This window comes from Branchiostoma belcheri, unplaced genomic scaffold (genome assembly GCF_001625305.1).
Source record: "Branchiostoma belcheri isolate BF01 breed outbred unplaced genomic scaffold, Haploidv18h27 scaffold9, whole genome shotgun sequence".
Classification (NCBI taxonomy): Eukaryota; Metazoa; Chordata; class Leptocardii; order Amphioxiformes; family Branchiostomatidae; genus Branchiostoma; species Branchiostoma belcheri.
In genome coordinates this window covers 2560928-2587280 of record NW_017804575.1, presented here as the reverse complement: position 1 = coordinate 2587280, position 26353 = coordinate 2560928, and the positions used below count along the sequence as shown (strand labels likewise).

The window sequence follows — 26353 nt, the reverse complement described above, 5'->3', positions numbered from 1 at the left end:
CCAAAATAGAGCGGACAGTGATTTTAGCAAAGGTGTGATGAAAAGGATCAGTGGCCTTATAAGGATGAATTATTGTAGTGCAAATATCACCAGCAAGCTTGAGGTAATGATTATGATGATTATATAACATTGATTTCAAGCACAATACTAGTAATACTGTCTCATTCGACTGACTAGATTGGCAGATAAAAAAAATTCCAAGAAAACCAAGGACTGTCACTGGAAGCCAGATGCAGGTGTGAAATGTGGGTATGTATACTGTTGTGTAATATTATGACTTATAATATATAATTATAACAGATATTTATTACCTTGTAATCTACAAGGAATCCTTTATAACAGTTTATGTGTATAACTTAAAACCTTCTTTTATATAATAGATTTCTTGACCATGGGGATATTAGTCACAATCATATTTTAGCTTTTGCATGAGAACACTTACACTTCTTTTCATCGTATTTATTGCTGGTCACATAATTATTGTTTTCAGCCATACACAGTTGAAAACACCTCTTGAAAAAAACCTTGTAGAAATATCCTTGGTACAATTTACCATTGTCATTAAATTGCTTACGTAATAATTACCTTCGCCAAGAAGGTTATGTTTTCAGGGGCGTTCGTGTATGTGTGTGTGTGTGTGTGTGTGTGTGTGTCTGTCAACACGATAACTTAAGAAGGCCTTGATGGATTGTCTTGATACTTGGTAGGTGGGTAGGTCTTGATGAGACCTCAAAATGATTAGATTTTGGACCCCCTAGCGGCTTGTTATGGTACTGCAGTTGAACTTCCGGTTTTGATATCTCATGATCTAGACATGCTATGGTGATGAAATTTAGATGGTAGGTAGCTCTTGTGCTGGGGAAGAAGTGACGTGAGTTTAGGCCCTCTAGCGGCTTGCTCTGGAACTGCAGGGATATATTCTTGAAAATATTCAAGAGGGGATAACTCAAGAACCGGTTGACGGATCGTCGTGATTTTTGGTATGTAGGTAGCTTACGTGATGCTTAATATAATTATGTGACAATTATGCAAATATTGATGTAATTTGCATAATTTATGGAGAAATTCTATAAATCAGCTGCATTCAATAATAGGACAATTAAAGCTTGTGACATTGGTAATTGACAACGAGAGAAACACAGGAAGATATTGATTATGTTAATAATGACTTAATTTGCATAATTAATGAGAAAATTTCATAATTATGTAATGATAACTGCCTGGAATTTCATACTTGTGGTATTTGAAAGTTAAATTGAGGTGAACATCATTAAACATAATTTATTCAAATCAGGACCTCATTTGCATAATTTATTAGGAAATGCTAGAATGCATTGTTTGTTAATATAAGACTGTTTTTTGGTTGAGATTATTATAAAATGATATAATTCATGAAATTAGGTTCCTATTTCTTAAATCAGGGGGGAATAATCTAATCTATAATTTGTTAGTCATAAAGATTAACATCATTTGGCGAAGGTATGAGATCGGGGAACTCTTGTTAGTGTCTGCAGAAGGGAGACAATAATTGCTAAAGATGTCTGAATCTACATGACCTGGTTTAGGACTTAATGGACCTATACCATTATTACGTCACAGTTTGTTTACCGCAATGAATTCCGGTTAATCGACGTTTACAGGGGTGCGTAGCGCGGTGTGTGTTTGTGTAGCATTAGCCTAATATAAGGCTTTTAATACAGTACTACTTTCATCTAATGTCACAACTAAATCACCCATGTGGCATGTAATGCTATGTTAACACAACTAGATGCAGCAAAAATCAGACATACCTTACTTTGAAAACTTTGAAATGATCTTTATTCTTTGCAACTGACCGTTCTAGAATGTTCTTTAGAACAGGTAAACAAACTGTGACATAATAATGGTATAGGTCCATTGCAGGCGGTATATCTACTTATATCTGTTTATAATAGAAGACAGAAGCTGATGTGATGTCTTATTCATTGTCAAGAACAAAGGATGAACAACAGGTTTATAAATTGTACTCAAACTGGAATAATTTTTCCTAAAAAAAGGAAGATTGAACAAATGGGCTAGTCTTAGACTAAGTGAGCAAAATTGATTTTATTGTACGTGACTGAGAAACGAGTATTTCAGTAATTTTGGCCCGACCCAGACAAGAGGACAGTTGTGACGTCAACCAGCCAGGATTCAAACGTCAGAGGGTTGATTTTTCCAAAAAAAAAAAAGAAGATTGAAGAAATGGGCTAGTCCCATTGAGCAATTGATTTTATTGTACGTGACTGAGAAACGAGTATTTCAGTAATTTTGGCCCGACCCAGACAAGAGGACAGTTATGACGTCAATCAGCTTAAGGATTCAAACGTCAGACGGTTGATCTTTCCTAAAAAAAAAGAAGAAGATTGAAGAAATGGCCTAGTCTCAGTGAGCAAAATTGATTTTATTGTATGTGACTGAGAAACGAGTAATTGAGTAGTTTTGGCCCGACCCAAACAAGAGGACAGTTATGACGTCAATCGGCTAGGATTCAAACATCAGAGACTCAGCATGACAATTAGTGACAGTCGTTTTTCAAAAGAATTTATGCCGGCACCCAAGTAGTAATTGATGATCTTGGGTTTATAACAATTTCATATCCATTCATAATCACGGCAAGAAGTTGTTTCTTTTCACTCACTATTTCATTCAATATAAATTCAACTCTGTTGTACCAAATCAAGGACAAACAAGATCTGAATCATAGTGACTGCTTGATTGAGACGTAATATGCAGTACTTAAAGATTATCAATGTTTCAGATTATGACATTTTTATTACATTCTGGATAAGAGAATACTAGTATATATTGTACCTGTAACGTTATGTTTGTTTTGTAGACAAAAGTGAATATATTTAAGTACACTTGTAAGTACAACCTTGCAGTTAAGGTGACTGCTGTAACATTACTGTTCTTGAAAAAAAAGTTGTATATTTCTGAAGAAAGTTATGATTTCTTGAAACAGAAAATTGTGATTTCACAAGAATTTTTTAAGTCATTAGTTAGGCAGATAAACAAGAACTTTGTAAATAACCATTTTTTTTTGCAATGCTGAGTAACAAGTATTTGCGTTGTTTTGGTCCGACCAAATATCTGCTATTGGACCACCTGTTGTAGCGGCTAGCTTGCTCATTTGCATATCCTGTTTGCCTGGAATGTCCACTGGGGAAATATATAGGGCAGTATTTTTGTTGGCTGTCAGCTGTTACCAGACTATCAAACAGGCTTAAGGTAAGGTAACAATAGCTGAATTCTTTCTTTAACTTTGTTTTGAAAAACGTTGTTTCTTTCTCAGAATTTTTCCAACTAGTGTAAAAGATTCAACTGTAGCCCTAATAATGTTTTATATAAGGCACAGATTTCTAATTTCTAGTAGACATGCAGACTTGAGTTATGTGCTATTGGCTAAGGTGCAATTCCATTTTTTGGAAATCTAAATATCCACGCAACAGAATAGCTTAAAAATATAATATTGTACACTACAATAGAGTACATAAATCATGATGTACCGTATATGTATGGATTTACTGTAAACATTGTACCTATGGTATTGGTTGACCGTATGTTTAAGGCAATGTTCTTTGTTTGAAGCCACTCATGCTTACATATCATGTGTACATATCAGTTGAAGGGGGAAGTAGCAAGACAGCTCGTACGTGGGCATTATGTCTTTGTGTAAGCAGACCTTGAATGCACCATTTACAATCCAAGCTTTGGTTTCCACATTTCAAGTGTAAATATTATGACGTTTATTTTTCAGCACTGTGTTGAAATACAATAGCAAGACTAAGAGGTTATGGAATCATGTATTATTCCTAATATCATGCCTGTAGCCAGCTGCAGAATTTTGCTTGGGGGGTTCTTCTTACTATCTGAGGGACTTACTAGTATTTCATCTAGCATTGAAAGCACAAGTCTCGCCCCAAAGGCTACGGGCCGTGCATGCTTACGAAGTTGATTCTTGTTTTTTTGTACCTCCATTGTGGTGTATGTAACAGCTGGCTTTGGTATTTGTTGGTTCTCAGATTTTTGCTGGATGAATCAATGAATTTAAAGTGGGCAGGCAAAGAAAAAAAAGACAGACCTTGGCATCCTATTATGATAAACCCAAATGCTACCATAGGAGCCACAAAGTCAACATACCAGGCATGTTTATGATTCTAGTAACAAATTTTGAACTCTAAATCAAATCACTGCATTGTTAAATGGAAAAACTGTAACTGTAACTTTTAACTACTATGAAGACAATAACTTTTTAGTTGTCGCCAAAATATTAGCATTTGGAGACTGATTCAGAACCTGATTATGATCATGAATTACAGGTAACATTACATGGTAACATAATTTTTTTTATTTAAAAAGAAATCATACAACACAAAAAATATACATAATAAACAAATTAATTTTTTGATGAAGAAAACAAATCTAAGAACCAGGCATGTAAATTGGTCTGGCCTTAGCAGTCTTAGAAGTGGCTCAAATAGACTCTTAGTCTTACCTAATCCTTGGAAAATAGGTCACCAGTGCTACACAGACTTTCAAGACTCACTGGTATATAACAAAAGGGATTGTGAGATTGTTGTCCACAAGTGGGCTGTGTAAAGGGTTTTAGCTATGTCATACTATGAGGTTTTGTTGTATATAAATTGATCAGATTAAGATTATTTTTGGACATGTCCATGGTACTGACTGACTATCAAAGAGTCCCCACAATGTTGAGACCATGCAGTAGTTGTATTTCACAATTAGATCTGTTATGCCTGGGAATTAAGGCAGATAAGTTGTAAGGCCACACCAATTTAATTTGTTGCTTCTCGGATCGCCGTGTCCATGTTTTTCTGATTTGCAAAAAAAAATTTTTTGTTCCAAATTAACTGCAAAATGCTCAATGAAAGACATATTCTGGCCGCAATGGTTGAAGAAAGTCCTTTTCTTCCTAGTTCTGAAAGCTTTTCAATGTAACAATGCAATTTTGTTTCATTAAAAGTTCAAAATCTATTGTTTTAATCATAAACCAGCCTGGTTTGTTCACTTCATGGCTCATATTGTACCATTTCCGGCTAACATGGGGACTGCCTTGGCCTGTTTTCTTTTTCGCCCTGTCGCTTCATATTTTTTTCTGAAAAAATCCGAGAAACAACAAATTAAATTGGTGTGGCCTAACAGTACATTTTATTTTGGTGCGTAGTATATGCTAACAAGAGCTCTGCTTTGTTACTAACATCTTGTATCATGTGAAATATACCTCGAATTTGTTGTCCTCTTTTTGTCTGATATCGGAGATAATTCTGCTATTAATTTTTAGCCAAACATTTTGCAGCCAAGCTATCTGAATGTGCTGTACAAATTGAAGACATGCTTTTTCTTGGACAATCTAAAACTTTTGTGAGAAGAAGTTTACTGTACATGTACTTTGACTCCCCTTGACCGGACGTGTGTATTTTTAGTTTCCCCACTTCCTACTTCAAAGCCATGTAGATTCACGAGATTCCACAAAATCCAGGAAGTTGAATGCCTGGTATTTTCTGGTTGGATCGACTTCTAAAGCCCATAGTCTTGTTTCCTTCAAAGGTTTGAGTAGGCAGTTTCCGACACGCCTACGCCTTGATGTAGATGTACTTTGAACAGCGCTGAGTAATGTAGTTAAACTGCACGCGCTCCACGTATTTCTGCATGGCGTGATGCCATTAAAGGAGCCATTTCTAATGCATGGAATTTCAAAGAGAAGATGTAATTCTCTTTCAACAGTATTCACAGTACTAGTCTTTAATGTTTCAAATTAAAGGAAAGTTGAGAGGCATAAGTAGCCTGGTTACCAAACCTATTTTAGCTCTAATAGTCTTGATAAAGATGATAAAGACTTAGGTCTGGTAACCACTGGCTACAGAAGCAGGATAATCAAAAGGAAAATTTGTATGCCATTGTTAGGCCATACTAATTTAATTTGTTGTTTCTCGGATTCGCCCTGTCCATTTTTTCTGATTTGCAAAAAAAAAAACGATTTTAGGTTCTGAAGCAACTGCAAAATTGAAAGACATGAAAGACATATTTTGGCCCCAATGGTTGAAGAAAGTCCTTTTCTTCCTAGTTGTTAAAGTTTTTCAATGTAACAATGCAACTTCGTTTCATTAAAGTTCAAAATCTAGTGTTTTAAGTATTAACCAGGCTGGTATGTTGACTTCATGGCTCATATCATAACATTTCCGGCCTTCGTTCTTTTTTTTTTTTGCCCTGACGCTTTTTTTGCTGAAAAAATCCGAGAAACAGCAAATTAAATTGGCGTGGCCTTAAGGTCCATTTTAGATTTAAATCCTTGCTAGTATAGAGAAAAAAATACTTTTCAGTTTGTTTTCCACATCAATGATAAAGCTGATGTTCTAGAATAAGAGGCAGATATAACTAAGGGAAAATAATTCAGACATTAGAAAAATGGAGTGTAATGTTACTACATATACTCACACATTATCTTTATAATACATAATTGTTCTATAAACAATTTTTCAAATGATATTCATCAGCTCCCAACTGTATTTCCTCTATAGCATACTGAATTTGAGATTTAAAAAATGCTTTTCTCAGGATTACTGTTCAAAGCTAACTTATACCTTTAGAAAGGCCCCCGTTTCCTTAGAAATTAGGTACACGCACCTCTTCCATTTACAGTCAGTGTGAATGGCTCACTATATATTCCTTAAGCTCCACTGCACTTATAGAGGCATATACAGTACCTCTAGGGCAATCCTGGCTGTACTACAACTCCAATCATCTGTCCCTCATCTTTCCACCCACGCCTGTACTTTACTTCAGTAGATTTACGTGCTCCTCAAGTGGCGTACAGCCATTGACTTTTGAATTTCCATTCATTCATCCAAGTATCTTTGAATAAGCGGAAACAATGAAAGTCTGCTGCAACTAAGCTCAATGTAATTGACATGCTAAGAAATAGGAAATACATTTTGTCGGAAAAGATTAGGGTTATCGTGTAAACAGGATGTAGTCCAGACGGCTTCGGATGACCTTGGGTACTCAGTAGCAAGGACGTTCAAAATTGGGACGGTATTCAGTTTTTCAACATGGTCGTTTCAATCTCGGATTTCTGTTCCATGAGCATTTGAGTCTCTAAATTCATTGATAACCCTTGGCACCGATAGAAATCACTGGGAAGTGCAGGCATTTTGGGACTAGCAATTTCACCAGAGAAAGGGCAAAATAGAAAATACTGGGAGATATCATGAACATAATTTCAATGGTTTTGAAACAGTAAAGCAGATTTTTATGGAACTAGGTGATTGTCAGAATACCCAAAAGAAGGTGGTATTGTTGTATGCTCTAGAATATACCCAGGGTACAACTTGAAATATACGAAACAGACTGCTGCCTTCACAGATTTCAAAATGATGAAATCCTAAGTATTTTTTCTGGCACGAACTTGTCTTTCCTGTTCAGATTACAAGTGCTAAGGAGTGTGGGTACTATCTTCCTGTCAGGGGGACCCATGAATATGCTAATTTGATATTCACATCCTGTTCTATTTCACATCTCTGTCCCCGGAGGCCTTCCGGTAATGATCCATTTCACCTTGGGCTGCCCTATATATGTAGCCCCAGGTGGCGTGCCACTCTCTTCTCTGGAGATCCATCGCACACGAGGACATTTTTCCCCGCGACGTTCTGCAAACACTCGGTAGGTCTGCATCACTGCACTTCCAATCTTACAAAAACGTTGTGGCAGGTAATTTTATACACTGTTGAGTGTGCATAACATTCACATGGGGGCTTTTCATGGTGCTGAAACGGTAGATGTGATAAATTGATTCGACTGGTGCTGTTTTAGCAAGCGTTTACCAGCCTTTTTCAGATCGCTTTGTGCGATACTCATGTTTGGGATACAAGAGAGGTGTGTGTACTGTAATTTGTTTAACTTTTCATTGTTAAACATTGGATTATTGTTATCATACAATGCTACATCCTGTTGACACTATTTTACAGAAGAATCATTTATTCCCTTGGTGTATAAATGATTGGAGTACATGGAACTGCTATTCATGTCATACAGTCTTTTGTAGACACAGGTTTGAGTTACAAATTTAATGTACTATTGGAGCACAAGTACAGCAAAGGTAAAGAATTTTAAGCAAGTAGAACACAGATTTGTTTGTTTGTTTATAGTTGCCATACATGTTTATTATTTTCAGTCACATTTCCTGTTGCATATTATGGTATTTAGGTCCCCAGTGTTATGCTTGAATTGAATACACACAGTACTACATTTTGGCTTATTTTTAATCTGCATATACAGGATTTTTTTAAATTTGATTTTAGGCTTTAGGTTTGGTTTACTTATAATAAGCAATGCCATAGCCCTCTCGCCAATTTTATATTGTGTGTTTTAAATGTAGTTCATGGCTTGTCACAGAAGCGTATTTGCTTAGTGTAAGAAACAGTGGTAATGTTTACTTAGTATTTCAAGGCAAGTTGTCCGTATTTCCAAAACCAACTCCTATAAAAAAACCTTTTAATCCAGACTTCAATATCCAACCTCCACCTGCCCTGTTACAGTACATAAAAATGTGATGAAAGGAAATGGGCTCATGAATACACATCTCGCCATGTTGCCTGTCTTTTATTAAGACATGCATCCCAATAAAAAATCATCAGTCCTTTGGTTCCTGCAGACATTGTCAATCTGCCATGTATAATGTAGAGAAAATACTAGCTTGATTCTGGTATGTGACTGTGGTTGTGAATGATGGTGGTCACTACTTTATTTGAGTAGAGTATAAAATAAGCAACCTGATTTAGATGGCTTGTATGCCATAGCTTCATTCCCTGTCCCAGTCTAATATGATGTGTGATAAAATTGTAGTCTCACAGATTTGATACAATGCACTGGATACAATATGCTGCCTTTTATAAGGGTACAGTGTGATCTATTTGTACACGGCCTCTTTTATTTCAATATTAGCAATGTAGGTCTTGACATTTAATCTTCTCCATGGATCTATCTGTCCATTTTGACCCGGGGGTATAATGTACAATCATGTAGGATAACAGGTCAGCTCTACTGACTATGAATTGTTGCATGTACATAAGACTTGGATGGAATATATATTGGGGTCTGAGGTTTGGAGATTTTTTTTTCTGACTGATTGTGTTAATATTAGGAATAATTTAGAGGAGATACAGTGACACACTGTAGATAATTTGTATGGTTGTATATTACCAGATACATGTATATATACCAGTATATATGCTGCTGCTGTATCTGTTAGGTGTTGAAAGGTTACCGTAGCACATTGTAATCTAAATCTAGGTCCATAAATGATGTTTTCTATGAAAATGGTATGTGCATGAGATACATAATGCAATAAATACATGTGTATGAGATGCAAAAGTGTCGTATGTACATGTAAAATTTTATATCATTACACCTATTTTTTTATTCACAACTTGATATTGTTGGCGGTAAGGCCACACCAATTTAATTTGTTGGTTCTCGGATTTTTTCAGAAAAAATATGAAGCGACAGGGCGAAAAAAAAATAAAAATAAAAACAGGTCTAGGCATCCTATTATAGGCTTAAATGCTACAAAATGAGCCATGAAGTCAACACAAAAGGCTGGGTTAAAATTTAAACATTGAATTTTTAACTTTTAATCAAACCACTGCAATGATAGATGGGAAAACTGTAACAACTAGGAAGAAAAGGACTTTCCTCAACTGTTGGGGGGCAAAACATGAGCATTTTTCAGTTGATTCAGGACCAGAATCAAATTTTTTTTTTTTTTTTGCAAATCAGAAAAAAACGAAGAGGCGAATCCGAGAACCAACAAATTAAATTGGTGTGGCCTAATGTACAAACGTCGACAGAATGTACATGTCAGGTGTGCATGCATACAATTTACAAGGTGACTTTGCCTCAAATATATAAGGTGCCATTCAAAGCATTCGAATGTTACCATATGTGAATTCAAAATGCTCTATGCATTGCCAGTACTAATGATGGCATTTTCTTCTTCTTTCACAGGGAGGACAAAACCTTATATATAGTCAACAGCAAAGGATATGAGAGCATCTCTCTGTCTATTTTCGGTATGTTCATTATTTCTACATAATGGTTCGTTATACCATTCAAGTACATGTGGCATCAAATTGTGCAGGAAAAAGAACTGATATGCTTCCTGTTTTGAACCCTTTATAGCACAGTACTTGATAGCTTTATATAGACTACTGATAATTAGTCTGTATCATAACTGGTGTCATTAAGGGACAACTGAATTGGCAATAATGAGTGCAATATGAATATTTTATATGGCATCATATGTCCATCTACCACAAGCTTAATTCAAGGCTCAGGCCAGACCAATTTAATTTGTCGGTTCACAGATTTGCCCGTGTTTGTCTTTTCCAGTATTATTTTCCAGTGTTATTCCTGACACGTCTAGATAAGGCCACGCCAATTTAATTTGTTGGTTCTCAGATTTTTTTCAGAAAAAAATGTGAAGCAACAGGGCCCAAAAAATCAGGTCTTCGCATTTTATTATAGCCCCAAATGCTATGATAGGCATGAAGTCAACACAGAAGGCTGGGTTAATATTGAATTTTGAACTTTTAATCAAACCACTGCATTGATAGATATAAAAAAACTACTGTAACAACTAGGGAGAAAAGGACTTTCCTCAACTGTTGGGGGCAAAATATGAGCATTTTTGAGTTGATTCAGAACCAGAATCTTTTTTTTTAATCAGAAAAAAAATGAAGAGGCGAATCCGAGAACAAACAAATTAAATTGGTGTGGCCTAATGGTAATTTGATGTAGGAACCTGGATAGTTTTGATACGCTACTCAGGCCTGCAACATTTCTGAACCTCTTTCCATTGATTTCCTGTCAACACAAATTGTGCTGATGATGAAATATCCATAACATATCACAACAGCTGGCCTTCCAGGATCTTTGCCCATATATTGAGTAATATATTTATATTGTAGAATTTGCATTTTTACCCTCACTTTTGCCAATATCTCAATAGATTCAGGCATATTTTATGATAAAGTTGCAACAAAGGACTTAGGCCACACCAATTTAATTTCTTGGTTAACGGATTCGCCCGCTTCAGTTTTTTCTGATTTGCAAACAAAAATAAAAATTCGGAACCAACTGCAAAATGCCTTTTTTTGCCCTGAACAGTTCAAAACAGTCCTTTTCTTCCTAGTTGTTACAGTTATTCCATCTTTCAATGCAATGGTATCATTAAAAGTTCAAAATTCATTGTTTAAATTTTGAACCAGTCTGGTGTGTTGACTTCAGTTCATGGCTCCTATCGTACCAATTTGGGCCATAACAGGATGCCTAGGCCTGTTTTATTTTATTTTTTCGCCCACCCGCTCCATTATTTTCTAGAAAAATCCGTTAACCAAGAAATTAAATTGGTGTGGCCATAGTACAATGATGGCAAGTGATATGGACGCAAACGGGAAATGATTTCTCTAGGCCAGTGGCGTCACGAACAGTGTGAACAAATGCACAATAAGTATGTAACAGGAAGAGATGCAACGTGATAGAGCAAGTCCACTGGGTGTGAATCTTCCTCACTCAGTCTGGCAGATGGTCCACAGGATAAGGACTGTCTAGCAGAGATAGGTCTCAAACCGTATTTCATGGTACATGTGGAGAGAAGAAGTGATTTAGATCTCCGACTTCACAAAAGTATCAGCTAATTCTTGGAAAAGATGTTTCTCTTCCTGTTGAGTTTCTATTATTAGATATTAATGCATGCACAAATGGCGTTGTAGAACGTTAGGCAGAGTCTAGGGCAGTGTACTTCCTTCCAATGCTCTTGAGGCACAAAATTTCCAGCACATATTGTACACAGTATTTGATACTAGCTAGTACGTTTGCTTGTTGTATGATCAGGAGGGCCATTTTCTGATTGCATCATCTTGACTTTTACAGGCACTTTCGTGGCCATGAATACGAGATAAGAATCTTGACAGTGTAGGAGTCAAAGCGGTATTTCTGACAGAATATCTCTCCCGAATTTATCTGCAGATAAAAGGTCTTGAAACAGTGTATAAGTATTTGATGTATAGGTTTGTATTGTTGATGTATTGTTGTAAGATCAGAAGGGCCATTTTCTGATTGCATCTTGACTTGAGATGTACAGGCACTGTCATGGTCGTGAATACGAGATACGAATCTTGACACTGTAAGCTGTATTTCTGACAGAATGTTTCTCCCGAATTTATCTGCAGAGAAGAGGTCTTGAAACAGTGTATAAGTATTTGATGTACATGTTTGCTTGTTGTAAGATCAGAAGGGCCATTTTCTGATTGCATCTTGACTTGAGATGTACAGGCACTGTCATGGTCATGAATACGAGATACGAATCTTGACACTGTAAGCTGTATTTCTGACAGAATATTTCTCCCGGATTTAGCTGCAGAGAAGAGGTCTTGGTACAGTGCAGAGAGAGGGGCATCTTGTTTCTAGATGGACCGCGAGCAGCACTCCATCCAGCTAGAAAAGCAGCATGTCCACGACGTTTACGGATCGGATCGCACCGCACTTCAGCGACACGCGCTACAAGGCCTGGCCACAGGTCAAACAGTTCCTCATGAAGCAGGAGCCAGGGAGCCTCATCGCAGATGTCGGTGGGTTTTTTTACTTCAGTATTGTTTTTGGTGTGTCTGTGTATGTGTCTGTCTGTCAGTGTCTGCATGTGTGTGTGTGTGTGCGTGTGTAATGTGTGTGTGTCTGTGTTTCCGCACATTTGTAGTCAAGCATAACTTCAGAACGCTTTTATGTATTGCGATGATATTTGGTACATTGGTTGGTCTTAGAAAGGCCAAGGTCAAGGTCAAATATGGACCTCCTGGTTGCTGACCTAGGTACTGCAGCAGAACTTCTGGTTTTTGTATCTTTTGTTCTGAACATGAATTCTTGGTGACAGACAGCTTTTCCTGTCAAGAATAAGTGGTATGGGTTTTGTTTACGATTTGTTCTGTAGATCTTGGTTTAAAGTCAGGGTACAGGTTTTCAAACGTTTTTGTTTTCAAGGGGTAAGAGTATACAGGGAAAGAGTTAACATCCTAAATACACTCATTACCATCAAGAGTTTAGCTTGTCTGAAAAAATTGGATGTATTTTCTGTTGAATCTACTCATACATGTATAGTACTTCTTACTGCTGGCATAAGCAGATACACTGGTCATGCAAGTAACAGAAAGTACAGGTAGCCCCTCTCTCCAATACCCTACTAACTGCCGTATCTTTGATATTGTGTTCAGCTATATTCACCACTCTGGAAGATTTGACCAATCGCATTAATGCTATGCTATAGGTATTGGTGCGCCAGCAACTTTCATTTTATGTTTATGTTATATTTTATGTCATCTTTATGTTTACATTTGTATTATGTTTTATGAGCAGCAGATTCACATCAGCACAACAAGTGCTTCCTATCTAATGCTCAAAAATCCATGTGAGTAAAAAAAAAGTAACAGAAAAGGTATGAACTAGTGAATTGATTATTAGTGAGAAAGTGCATCCACAACTGCTATTTTTTTTTATTGCTTGTCTCTGAGGAGCTTGAAGAAATGTGAATCTGTTTCCTATCTTCATGCATGTTTTATGTACCCTTTCACATGCTCACAACTAATATAAGTGCTGCATACCTAAACCCAATTTTATGTTCAGGTCCGGATTCAAGTCCAGAGGTTTAGGTTCAGTAAGTCCGGACCTAAACCCATGGCATATACAAAATTGCATGTTGGCAACTTTGCAATGTTGTCTGGGTGGAACTTTGGCCACATAACATGGAGGCCGGTACTTGACGATGCCTGATGGCAATGTTTCCTTCATTTTGCAGCAAAGATTTTGCAATCTACGGAAGGTTTTAGGTGGTTTGGAAAGAAAAGGGGTATGTGAAATGGTCTTTTATGGTAATAAGTCCGGACTCGGTTCTTGACTTTTAGGTTTTTTTTTACTTGAACCTAAACATTCTTACAAGTCCAGATCCAAGTCCAGTGAACCGGTATGCACCACTACTCACAACTAAATCAGTATGCAAAAGGTCTCCCTCCTTTCATTTTAACGCAAAGCATCAGAAAGAAAGCGGGCTACCAAGTCAGAAATGTCATTGGAGTAAAGTGTATGGCAGCTGGCCAGAACTGAATGTCAGAACATTGATGTTTGATACTTGATGCCAGGGTTAATATCGTGGTTCAGTAGTCAAGGATGAATTTGTAGGTCATTACAATTTAGCTATATATAATTGTACTACAACCCCGGGTACCCCTTGGGGGAAAAAAATTAACATTGTTCCATTTTCTCTTAGTTCATTCTTCATCAGACAAATATAGATGTAAATGTACTAGTACTTGTACATATAGAATTATACAACATGGGGTATTCTGTATGGGGACCGAGGGCGATGCGGAATACAACGTATTGTATTTTATTTATGTCATACCCACCCAAGAAAACGCGCCTTTCAATGCAAGATGAGCCAAAAGTTGGTGCCCCTGAACCCTAAAATGCAACAACATCAGTTCCAATGTTCGGATTCTGTATTCGAATTTTCGAAAGTGGCGCACACAGTTAGTGCGAAACGCGTTCGAATTGTTCTATGGAAGCCATGGAGCCCGGGCCGTACTGTAAAGTATGGCCCGGTCCGGAACCCATTATCGAACGTTATCGCGGCCCGGGTATGATATAAATGATTGTATGATAATGGTCATTGTTAAGCATTCCCTCCAAGTGCACAAGGTTGCACATGGCTGGATATACTGGGTGTATCTGCAGTACGGTGCACTTAAAATTGGAACTATGCACAGACTATAAAAATGATGCTGTCCTTGGTGATGAATATGTTTTTCATTCATATACAATTCTTTTCTTTGCTCCCCATTCTATAAATTAAGATTCAAATTAAAAAAGCTATGCACAGACTACCAAAATGCTGAACTGTCCTTGGTGCTGAATGTTGTTCATTTTATACACAATTCTTTTCTTTGCTGCCCATTTTATCAATTGGGATTCACATTTTTAAAAAAAGCTATGCACAGACTACTAAAATGCTGAACTGTCCTTGGTGCTGAATGTTGTGTATGTTATACACAATTTTTTTCTTTGCTCCCCATTTTACCAATTAGGATTCAAATTTAAAAAAAAAAGCTATGCCCAGAATACAAAAAATGTTGAACTGTTCTCGGTGCTAAATATATTGTTCATTCATATACAATTCTTTTCTTTGCTCCCCATTCTATCAATTCAGAATCAAGTTTTAAAAAGCTATGAACAGACGAAAAAAAATGTTGAACTGTCCTTGGTGCTGAATTTCATTCCTGATGATACACAATTTTTTTCTTTCCGCCCAATTTTATCAATTATGATTCAAGTAAAAAATTGTTGAGCTATCACAGTTGTGCAATGTACAATGTATGTCACTAAATGCTGTGTTTTTCTCTAAAATTCTAGTTGATTTTACTATCATTATACTTATGTTAGTGATGTAGAATGATATGTCTGGAAAAAATGGAAAAAAAACGTGCTATGCATCAAGCAAATTATATAATTTTCAACCATAACGTTACATGCTTGAAATCCCCTATAAGGCCACACCAATTTAATTTCTTGGTTAACGGATTTTTCTAGAAAAATAATGGAGCGGGCAGGCGAAAAAAAATGAAAATAAAAACAGGCCTAGGCATCCTATTATGGCCCAAAACACCAGGCTGGTTAAAAATTTAAACAATGAATTTTGAACTTTTAATGGTAGCACTGCATTGAAAGATGGAATGACTGTAACAAGTAGTAAGAAAAGGACTGTTTTCAACTGTTCAGGGCAAAATATGAGCATTTTGCAGTTGATTCTGAATGTTTATTTTTACTTGCAAATCAGAAAAAAATGAAGAGGCGAATCCGTTAACCAAGAAATTAAATTGGTGTGGCCTAAAAGAGCTTTGTGTACAACCAATGAATAGTGCTTCTTTATTTATAGAACTTTCAAAGAGCTCAATGACATTCAGTCTGTCATAACCTTCATTTGCATTCCAAAGGGAGTGGGGGTTTTACTTGTCTCTGTCTCTACAGCAATGTAATAGTGATGGTGTCTTTTATAAGATATGAAGTGGCGGCTCCCTAGGTGATTAGCTCTAAGCCAGAGGTAGACATTCTGGAGCCACCAGATATGTACAAGTATGCATGCTGATTGCTTCAGTTCTATCCCGGGGGAGATTTTTCCCTTTGTGAAGGAAGACACACTGATCTGAATGTCACATACATACTATATTGGTAGATGGGGGAATTCTTTTTACACAACCAAAGAGTCTCACCTCGCTGACGTTTCGGTGTCTGTCAGACACCTTCTTCAGAGCTTCTGACTGGAGTACTGCATCTCGCCGCTATATGTAGCCGATGTAGGTGGCGCTTTTGCGGCGAGAACACTATCCCAAACGTGGCTTAGTTTGTACCCCCCCTCGTCCCGGTTCATTACAGGGGCTGACTTTCTGATCCAAATTGCCTCCTTGATCCAGCGGGTTCTTCTATTGTCTTCTCTGTCTATAACTTTCGCCCCCTCCCAGTCAATTACGCAGTTGTTTCTAGCAATGTGATCTGTCACTGCTGATTTCTTTTCTTCTTTTTGTGCATGTCTTTTCTGTGATCTTGTGTACTTCACTGTGTCCATGTTGTCAGGGATACTATATTGGTCTCTGAATAGCAAAGTTCTTTTTATCACAACCATAATAATCTATTTTTCACTAGCCGATGTTTCGATGACCTTCTGTCATCTTCATCAGGGCAATTCTGACTGGTTTACTGTGCACTGACACTAGATGTTACTTGGTGCATAGTGCACTAAAGGTGTTACATAGTTCATAGTGCACTTCAGCTAGTTTTTTCTGTTTCTGTAACATCTAGTGTCAGTGCACAGTAAACCAGTCAGAATTGCCCTGATGAAGATGACAGACGGTCATCAAAACGCCGGCTAGTGAAAAATAAATGGTTGTGATAAAAAGAACTTTGCTATTCAGTTGTTTACCAACCTGATGAAATTATTTACTGTAACAGATATATTGGTCTCTGCATAGTCCCAATACTATAACTGAGCTATATACTGTTGTGTTAAGAATGTCTCAGCATAAATGATGAAAGTTTAGAGATGTTTCTCCTACTAGTGAAGTTATAATGAAGTACTAATATTAAATGAAATGAAATAATGACAAAACGTGCAGGTCTCTAGCCTGGGTACCATCCGGATTATTTGATTTTTTCGAGCGTTGCATAGCGAGAATTCGGATGGTACCCAGGCTAGCAGATCTCATCATTGGGTGACATCTTTTGTTATAGCTCTGTAGCTGGTGTAATAAGAGTATTAATAACTGTATTGTGCCAAAGAACTTTATAGTGGAAGAAGACAATTTTGTCAGATATTTACTAATCTGAGATTGTTTAGACTTCTGTTGTACAATACAGCAGTTTTAATCAGAACAAGCTAAATTATTTATTTATTTATTTATTTATTAAGTTTTACCACGTACAATATGCACTGTGGATGGCATGGCGAAACAGGTGTTTCTGACATGGAACACCTTTTCAAAGCCACCATACCAATAAAATGACAAAACAATACAAAAAGTAATCAAATCACATAATACAATTTGAGAAACAAATTAATAAACTTAGAACTACAAGGCAAGTCAACTTATTAACATTGTGAGAGTTATTGATTCGAGACAACAAATAACGACAGTTATATAGCCAGCAGTGATATCACAGTTAGCGCGGTCTTGTGGCCAGACAAGTAGCGCAACCACAAGATAACTGGCACGTACAGGGTTGCTCTAAACTGTAGGTTTGGCAAAATCTGTTGTACAGAAATGAGGAGAGATTATTTGGAAGCTTTAATAGTATGTTTGGAAATGTTTGAAGAGATTGAGATATACATGATGTATATTTCCATACAATGTCATCTCGAATGCAAGATGTGTGTTAGTGCTACATTGACTTACTGCTATTCCGATACAGGGGAATTTAGTCTACATGTACGCAAAACAGGATCAATGTTACAGGGATTGGAATCTAATGTAATCCAGTTTCACACTGATTTATATGTATATGTGTTACCATAGCCTTCCAACGTGACTACATTACTGTTACATAAGATACAGGGCTTGAAATAACATTTTTCTGCATACCTGCACTGGTGCAGGTAACATTGAAAATAACCTTCACCAGACAAGTATTACCTACACTACTCAGAAATTAAGGAGTATTAGTCACACTAAAAACTGTTCAGAAACCATTGCCATGATTATTTTTTGTATAATTCATTAGGCAGAAACAGTGATAGCAACAAATAAAAATCCAAATACAGACCTGTACAATGTACATGACTGTACATCTGCATTATATATATAGACCTTTAGTTGTAGAAGACCTAAAAACGTCCCTGTACTTTTTGTTGTGTCATCTTTTGAACCCAGTACATGGACCAGTGCAGGTTAGGTACAGGTAGACATCAGAAATACCTGCACAGCTCCAATTTTACCTGCACTAACCTGCATCTACCCAGTACATGGACCAGTGCAGGTAGACATCAGAAATACCTGCACAGCTTCAATTTTACCTGCACTAACCTGTATATACCCCCAGTACATGGACCAGTGCAGGTAGACATCAGAAATACCTGCACAGCTTCAATTTTACCTGCACTAACCTGCATATACCCAGTACATGGACCAGTGCAGGTTAGGTACAGGTAGGCATCAGAAATACCTACACAGCTCCAATTTTACCTGCACTAACCTGTATATACCCAGTACATGGACCAGTGCAGGTTAGATACAGGTAGGCATCAGAAATACCTACACAGCAGCTTCAATTTTACCTGCACTATTTCGAGCCCTGCTTATATAAAATCAAGAGCATTTCAGCCTGTGGAGATGTGTAAATATCAGCCGTCCTTCCAGTCACGTTTGTAAGGTTAATGATATGGCAACACTCGAGGCCCCTTCAATTTCAGAACACTCCCAGCTTGCCAGTAATCCTTACGACCTTTCGAAGTAATATCATGGATGGAGGTCTACTATATCAGGTTAAGTGGCAATAACCCTCCTGAACACATCATAAATCCTGCTGGCTTTATATTCTATTTCATGGTGAACCACAAATGCTTCAAAGTCTCAGTGTATTTCCATTTAGTGGGGGGGGGGATAGAAATGACAAAAACAAAGCTATTTTTGGTCACATTTATGTTCTGAACAATTTTGCATTAGAACATTATTAATGTTTCTGTTGAATTCATATGAGATACATTGTATATGGCATGTGCATGGGTAGGATAATTTCCAAACTACATATAAGATTATCATGTACATAATATCGCCACCTTGAGAAACAGTGTGCTTAAAGATATTTTTACAGCAACATACTCTTTGTATGCACTCCTTCACACATCAAATGTACATACCTAGGGAATGTTGCAGTAAAAATATCTTTAAGCACACTATTTCTCAAGGTGGCGATATTAATATATTATTATGGACCCTGGTGATATTATGGACACATGTTACTTTTTTCAATACAGTATTTTTTTCAGTTTTTTTGTTTCAATACAATAAAATATAGAAGTTTGAATTATGCATTGATTTTAGTATTACTGTATATTGGGTATAATGGAAGGGCTATATGGACTGTGATGGATAAATGATTGAGCAATAATATCTGAACAATCTTTATTGATAAAGTACTATTGGCCAGCCAAGCATAATAACATTGTCCTCTGTGGTGTAGTAAGACTGTTTGTAAGCTATTACAGTCATAATCGACTGTCAATTGTGATATCTTCCCCAGTGATTTTACTGATACAGAGAAAGGAAGGAAAAGATAGAATAGGAAAGGAAAAGAAAAGAAAGGAAAGTGATCATCAAGATTTTTAGCTCACTAAAGAGCTAAACCCCCACTAATTATGGAAATGATCAGATACTATATTCAGTATTTACTGGTTCATAGGGAAGTTTTCCTACTCTTTTTCAATTTTTTGACTAGCACAATGAAGTTGCAATACTGCAGCTTAATGTCCCATCCTAGGGACTGTGACATGAGCAACAGTGGGATTTGAACTCCCAACCTCTTGGTCCAGAAGCATGGTACAGACTGTTTTATTGACTGTTTTTCCCCCCATTTTTCTGATCTGTAGGCTGTGGAAACGGGAAGTATCTGGACATCAACCCCTTCACATGGAAACTGGGCTCTGACCACTGCAACAGTCTGGCCAGCATCGCAGGCAGTAGGGGTCACGAGGTCATGGTCTGCGACAACCTGCGGCTCCCCTATCGTGACAACTGTTTCGACGCCGCGATCTCCATCGCCGTGGTCCACCATTTCGCCACGGTGGAGAGGAGGGTCGCCGCGATACGGGAGTTGGCGCGAGTGGTGCGGCCTGGGGGACAGGTTATGATCTACGTGTGGGCGCTGGAGCAAACCCACAGAAAGGTACACTCAAGGACTGAGTGTTTTGTCTCCCTTATTTCTATATCTACTTCTTCTTCTTCTTCGTTACTGCCCAGCCCTACAGTGTAGGATTATTGGCAGCCGTTACGCATTGTTAATAACAATTGTGACCCGGTACATAAAAAACAAAGGGAAAACAATAACTGAGAAGGGAACATAAAGCAACTGATTTTGTGTGACTGCTAAAGACGGGATAAGTGCATTAGTGCGTTACACATATACAAGACATGATGGGGTGGCTCAATATGCAGCAGGGTCCTCGCCAGTTCAGATTTGAACTGGGCAAGAGACCCCACCTCCGCCGCACCAGGCTCAAGTTCAATTCGTTCCATTCCCTGATGGTGCGGGGGAAGAACGAGAGCCTGTAGAAGTTGTTTCTGCTCGCGATGGCCTGCAATGTTTGAGTGTGATTGATGCGGCGGGAGCATCGAGCCACCGGGACAATCCTGGTTGAGTGTGGGACGGAGACAGCATTATGTATTATCTTATAAAACATGACCTGGCGGGCGATCTTCCGACGTACATGTACTTCCAGAGACTGCCAGCCCAGGTTTTGCAACATAGATGTGACAGAACTTGTACGTCTGTAGTCACTGCAGACAAAACGGGCAGCTCTACGCTGGACCGTCTCCACCCTACTCACCCTACTTGAATGCCACTTTTTATGTTTGCTGCAAACTTGAATGATGGCACAATCTTTAACATCTCAGAAATGTAACAATGGTCACAAAAAAGTTTTTGTTTTGCTTTACAAAACATTTCCATTCTCCGATGTCTTACAATTTACCTGATAATTGATATTAAAGTTTGTTGTTTTGCCACTTTTGAAACCATAATGGTGGACCAAGTCATCTACTTGTAAAAGTTGGACTGTTGTTTCATATTACTTATGATAGCTAAATGTTGTTTTGTACAGTTTGAAGCTCAAGATGTCCTGGTCCCCTGGCACATGCAGGCACACTACCTCCAAAGCACAGGTAGGATAGAATTTCAAACTTTACATGAAAGAGCTTTGTGTAGTACATATAAGGTAGAGCAGATTCATTCCTCAAGCAAATAAATTGCAACATCTTTCATGCCTGAGCATTCTCAACTTGTGTAAGAGCATCCATTTTAACCCTGAGTAATTTATATTTAAGGAGCCATGCATTTCTGTTTCAGATAGGGATTTTGATTTTTGACCATATTAAATTTTCCTGAGATTTTTATGCGAAACCTTAGTAGGAAATTAAATGTGGCCACTTCTTATTTTCAGCACACAATACCCCTAAGAAGCAGAAGAAGGTCAAAGACAAGTCCAAGAGAAACAATCACCACGTTCAAGACCATCAAGACTCCTCAAGAATGTCCATCTTGAGCCAAAGACCAAGCAGCAATCAACACAGTCACTCCGTCCACAAGAATCACTCACAAAGTGCATTACAGCAAAGTTCCAAGTGCCAAGAGCCGTCCAAAAGAAGGGGGAGCTTCTCTATCTTAGGTCTGAACCTTCCCTTTGCCGAGCGGAATGGGTATCACTGGAATTCCGAGACCAGTTTGTTCCGTAGCCTGTGGAACAACAGCATGGAACAGCTCTCCCAGGGGGAGGATAGCTACGAAAAGAGAACAGCCACTTCGGTGGAAGGCTTTGACCACCAGAATGTAACAAACAACAAAACGAACGGGATCACAGAAGCGTATCTCAAAGCGGACCGGCGAACTCGATCGTTGGACATCGAGAACACAGAGGACAGCGACGGCGTAGAAGTCTCCATACCTAACGGCGAAACGAGAGAGCTACAAAACAAATACGGCTCCGCAGACCGAGCGAGGAAACCGTTAGAACAGATCCGACAGGAACAAGAGCATGTCCGCGGGCGATCCCACTCGCTTGGCGGGGAAGACATCAGCGAAAAGTACTACCGTAATCACCACAAGCCCGAGGCAGCGCCCGCGGAACCAGAGGATCTATCGCAGTACCACAGGTACTATCACGTGTTCAGGGAGGGCGAACTGGCAGGGCTGATAGAGGAACATGTGGAAAATCTACATATTCTGCAGGACTTCTACGATCATGCTAACTGGTGTGTCATTGCAGAAAAGGTCCAGGTTTGGACGATCTGATATAAAAATGGTAGTCAAGGTCATATGAAAGAATTGTATAATTATAGTACTTTAACACTTGTGCAATGCTGCTGAATGAATCATAAGATCTACTTACTAGAATATTACTTCTAATACTTCTCTGTTCTTCCCTCAAATCTTAATTATGATTTGTCAAATTTTATTTACTGATGTTGAAATTTGTTAAGAAGCCTAGACTAGTACACTTTCCTGTTGTTTTACAAAACAAAGTATTTTAAAGTATATTGAAGATATGTTGCAAGAATTGGCTGTGTCTTGTGTGTATGGAAGATTCTGAGTGATTTGTGAATTTATACTGTTGATCAGTGACAGTGATTAAGAAATGTTGTCGCAGTCTACTCAATTTGATCTTAGACTTACTAGTCTAATATCTGTTTAAAAAGTTGTCAAGTTTTAATGGCCAAATGTTTTACTAATATGTTAAGATGGTTATATCCTTACAATGTAACAATTGTTTTTAACTTCTACATGGATTCTTGAGCCATATGTATGTGGATAGAATAAATATTCATACAAAATGTACTTGCAACATTTGGAAAACTATTTTAGAATTTTTTTTGTTTTCTGTACGCTCAGCAAGTACATAGTTTTGGTAACATTACTTACAAAAATGTACTAGTATCACATTGTGGATATTAGAAATTGGTATCAAATGGAATTCTGGTAGTAATGTGTCACCTGTGAAATTACATCTGAGTATCTAGGTAGCTTTATAAAACACAGTAAACCTAAAATGGATTGAAACTTGTCTACTGTGATCCGATTAGAAAAATATTTAGGAGAAAATTGTGTAAAAATAGCCATAACAAGAATTCGGAGATCTCATATACCTCCATGAAATATATGAGTTTTTCTAAATGTTTTTACACAGTACACTATACTACAGTACAAAACAAAATAACACAGGTTTTTGGTATCTGTATCGGTATAGCCAGTATAACTGCCCTTCGGCGTAACACACCAGCTTAAAACACACAGTAGCACCTTTGGCCTGGATATGGTCAGGTAGGCTTTTCCCAAGGGAGAAACTCATTAATCAACCCGGGCAGGCGCTGCCTCCACCCCGCACATCTGTTTTCCCGGAAGTTCTGCTGCAGTACCAAGGTCAGCCACCAGGAGGCCCATATTTGACCTTGACCTTCCTAAGACCTACCAGCATACCAAATATCATCACAATCTATAAAGGTGTTCTGAAGTTATGCTGACTACAAATGTGCGGAAACACACACACACATACACACACACACACACACACACAGACGCGCCAGAAACAATACCTCCATTTTTCATGGAGGTAAAATCTGTGTATATGAAGGTAGTCAATGTTGGTGTGAAAATAGCCCTAGCTGCTGACAATTAACAGATCAGCAAAATATATCAAATTCTTCATGTTAAAAAGTGAACAAAAATTGAAATGATATAATAGAGTTGTAAAACTAATGTTGACAGTGGTTTGCCATGTAGGTTCCATCCCATTTTCAACAATGTTTGTTGTCTAATTGTTCTTATTGTTGCATCATATTCAGATTGTATCAAACTAATCATAATTTTAGAAAGTATTCGGACAGTACTTTTTAACAAGTTTGTTTCCATTATCTGTTTTAAGAAGTTGCAAAGTTGCAGAATTTAATCTAAGAGTGTGTTGAATTCCAGAGACAAGAATGTAGTTTTAGTTCTCAAGTTAATAGGCACAAAGTCATTGTAGTTTGAGTGTTTTTGGCAATGCCTCAGGAGAAGAGCTATCTTAAATGTGATAGATTTGTGAAAGAATTCTGCATGGTAGGTGATGTAGATGTGAAATGTAATGTTGAAACAATCTTGGTAGAAATACAAATAGACAAAGTTGTAGAATTGTACAATTGAGCTAGTGTGATTTAACCGTATGGACGGGAAAACTTTATGTTTGATTTTTATTCAGTTTTTTTGTTAACACCTAGTTCCAACTGCTCTTGTGACAATGATGGAAAATGTTCTGGTGCATGGCCAAAGTATTCTGTAACCCACAATTCAAATAGTTGTCATTTAAAGTCTCATTCCATTTTAGGGAAGAAAAGTAAAACTAAGTCGAAAAATGGTGTTAGCAGTGATTTGAAGAACTCTTACAAATGTAAAAGCAATATTCTGATGCATGGAAAATTGTGTTGCTTTGTCATGAGTAATGATATGAAGATTCATAAAACTCTGCACTCTATACCATGTCAAAACTGGTCCATATATACTATAACAGCCTCCAGTTTAATTCCGGACTTCCAGTTTAATTCCGGACAACCTCCCATATCTCAGCAACCTTAAACCCAGATGGGCTAATATCGCAAATCATAGGTAAAAATGATGTAAGAAATATGTAGCAGCTATTTGCGACCCCCTGGGGGTTTGTCCAATTATGCATAATTATGCATAATGCTTTGAGGGGTTATGCATAATTATGCATAATGTTCAAGGGTTATAATACATAAAATAATTGGACGAACCCCCAGGGGTCAGCGAATAGCTGCTACATATTTCTTACATCATTTTTACCTATGGTTTGCGATATTAGCCCATCTGGGTTTAAGGTTGCTGAGATATGGGAGGTTGTCCGGAATTAAACTGGAAGTCCGGAATTAAACTGGAGGCTGTTCTATATATACTAGCTGCTATAAAAGTTGAAATTTCTCTTGTCACAGCAAATAGATTGTCCAGTCTATACATTATACATCTGTACACACACATGTTAATTGTAGACATATCCTACCTGTATATGAAAGGTTTCTCAACGTATTGTACTTTTGTAGTTAGTCTGAGTGTGTAGTTTTGTAGCCAATTTAGAGAATGTATAATTTTGTATGAAGTTGAATAAAGTCTGTTACTCTTGTTACGTGTGTACCTGGCAGGAACTTTTATGTGAAAATAGTAATGCTATACGTTTAGGGAAAGATGAGTGTAAAATGTCAAATGAAGAGTGATTACATGGCAACAACCTTTAATCACGCATCTGGAAGAAAATTGAATTGCTGGATGCCGTTCAAGCCGCCTGCATTGTGTGTGTAATTTGGTAGGGGGCGTTGTCGGTAGGCAAGACGCAGATCGCAAAATCCATGTAGCCTTCAATCCTTAGGTACCTAAAGTCGCTCAACGAACTACATAGTAAAATGCTGTCCACATACTTGTAACAACACGCACGTCTCAGGCCACAGGCATCTCACTGGCATGTCCAGTCTTTGGATCCAGGCCATAGGGCAAGGCCTAACGTTAACGGTAGGTCTTCACTTCGGGCCATTCTTCAGATAAATCCACCACTGTCCACAGTACCTACTGGAGGAATGAGTGAATATAAACTGTTTAAAACGAGACGAGATTGCAAATAGGTAAAGAATAGTCTAATCTACCACTGTACGTAGTGCTATGTTGCTCAAAATTGAGGAATAGAGGGAATAATAAGATGCGTATTTATTCAAGTTATACATAATAGCGGATTATGTAACACAAGGGGTCCATTTACCTTCAAAGGGTGTAGATTTCCGTAGATCTCTTTAGGGTTGGCAGTCCGAATTCTAGAAGGCCGCGACCGAACTGACTATCCTTTTCTTTGGCCTCTTGAAATAGAAACCGTACGCATCTGCTCTTCTCCTTTGTCTTATTCTCTTTTGTCTTTTAAAATTGTTCATTAGCACTGGGATCGTGCGTCCATTTGACACAACGCCTGTGATTCTCCTCT

General features: G+C 37.7%; 1 protein-coding gene across 1 annotated transcript; it reads left to right on the top strand.

Moving 5' to 3' along the window:
* Positions 1-23524, top strand: LOC109487830 (probable tRNA methyltransferase 9-like protein). Its single transcript, XM_019791919.1, is given in 6 exon segments — positions 1-103; positions 12455-12564; positions 12566-12668; positions 20219-20514; positions 21449-21509; positions 21788-23524. Coding segments are annotated over 5 exon segments (1365 nt in total). The 5' UTR covers positions 1-103; positions 12455-12507; the 3' UTR covers positions 22636-23524.
* The last annotated feature ends 2829 nt before the right edge of the window (positions 23525-26353 follow it).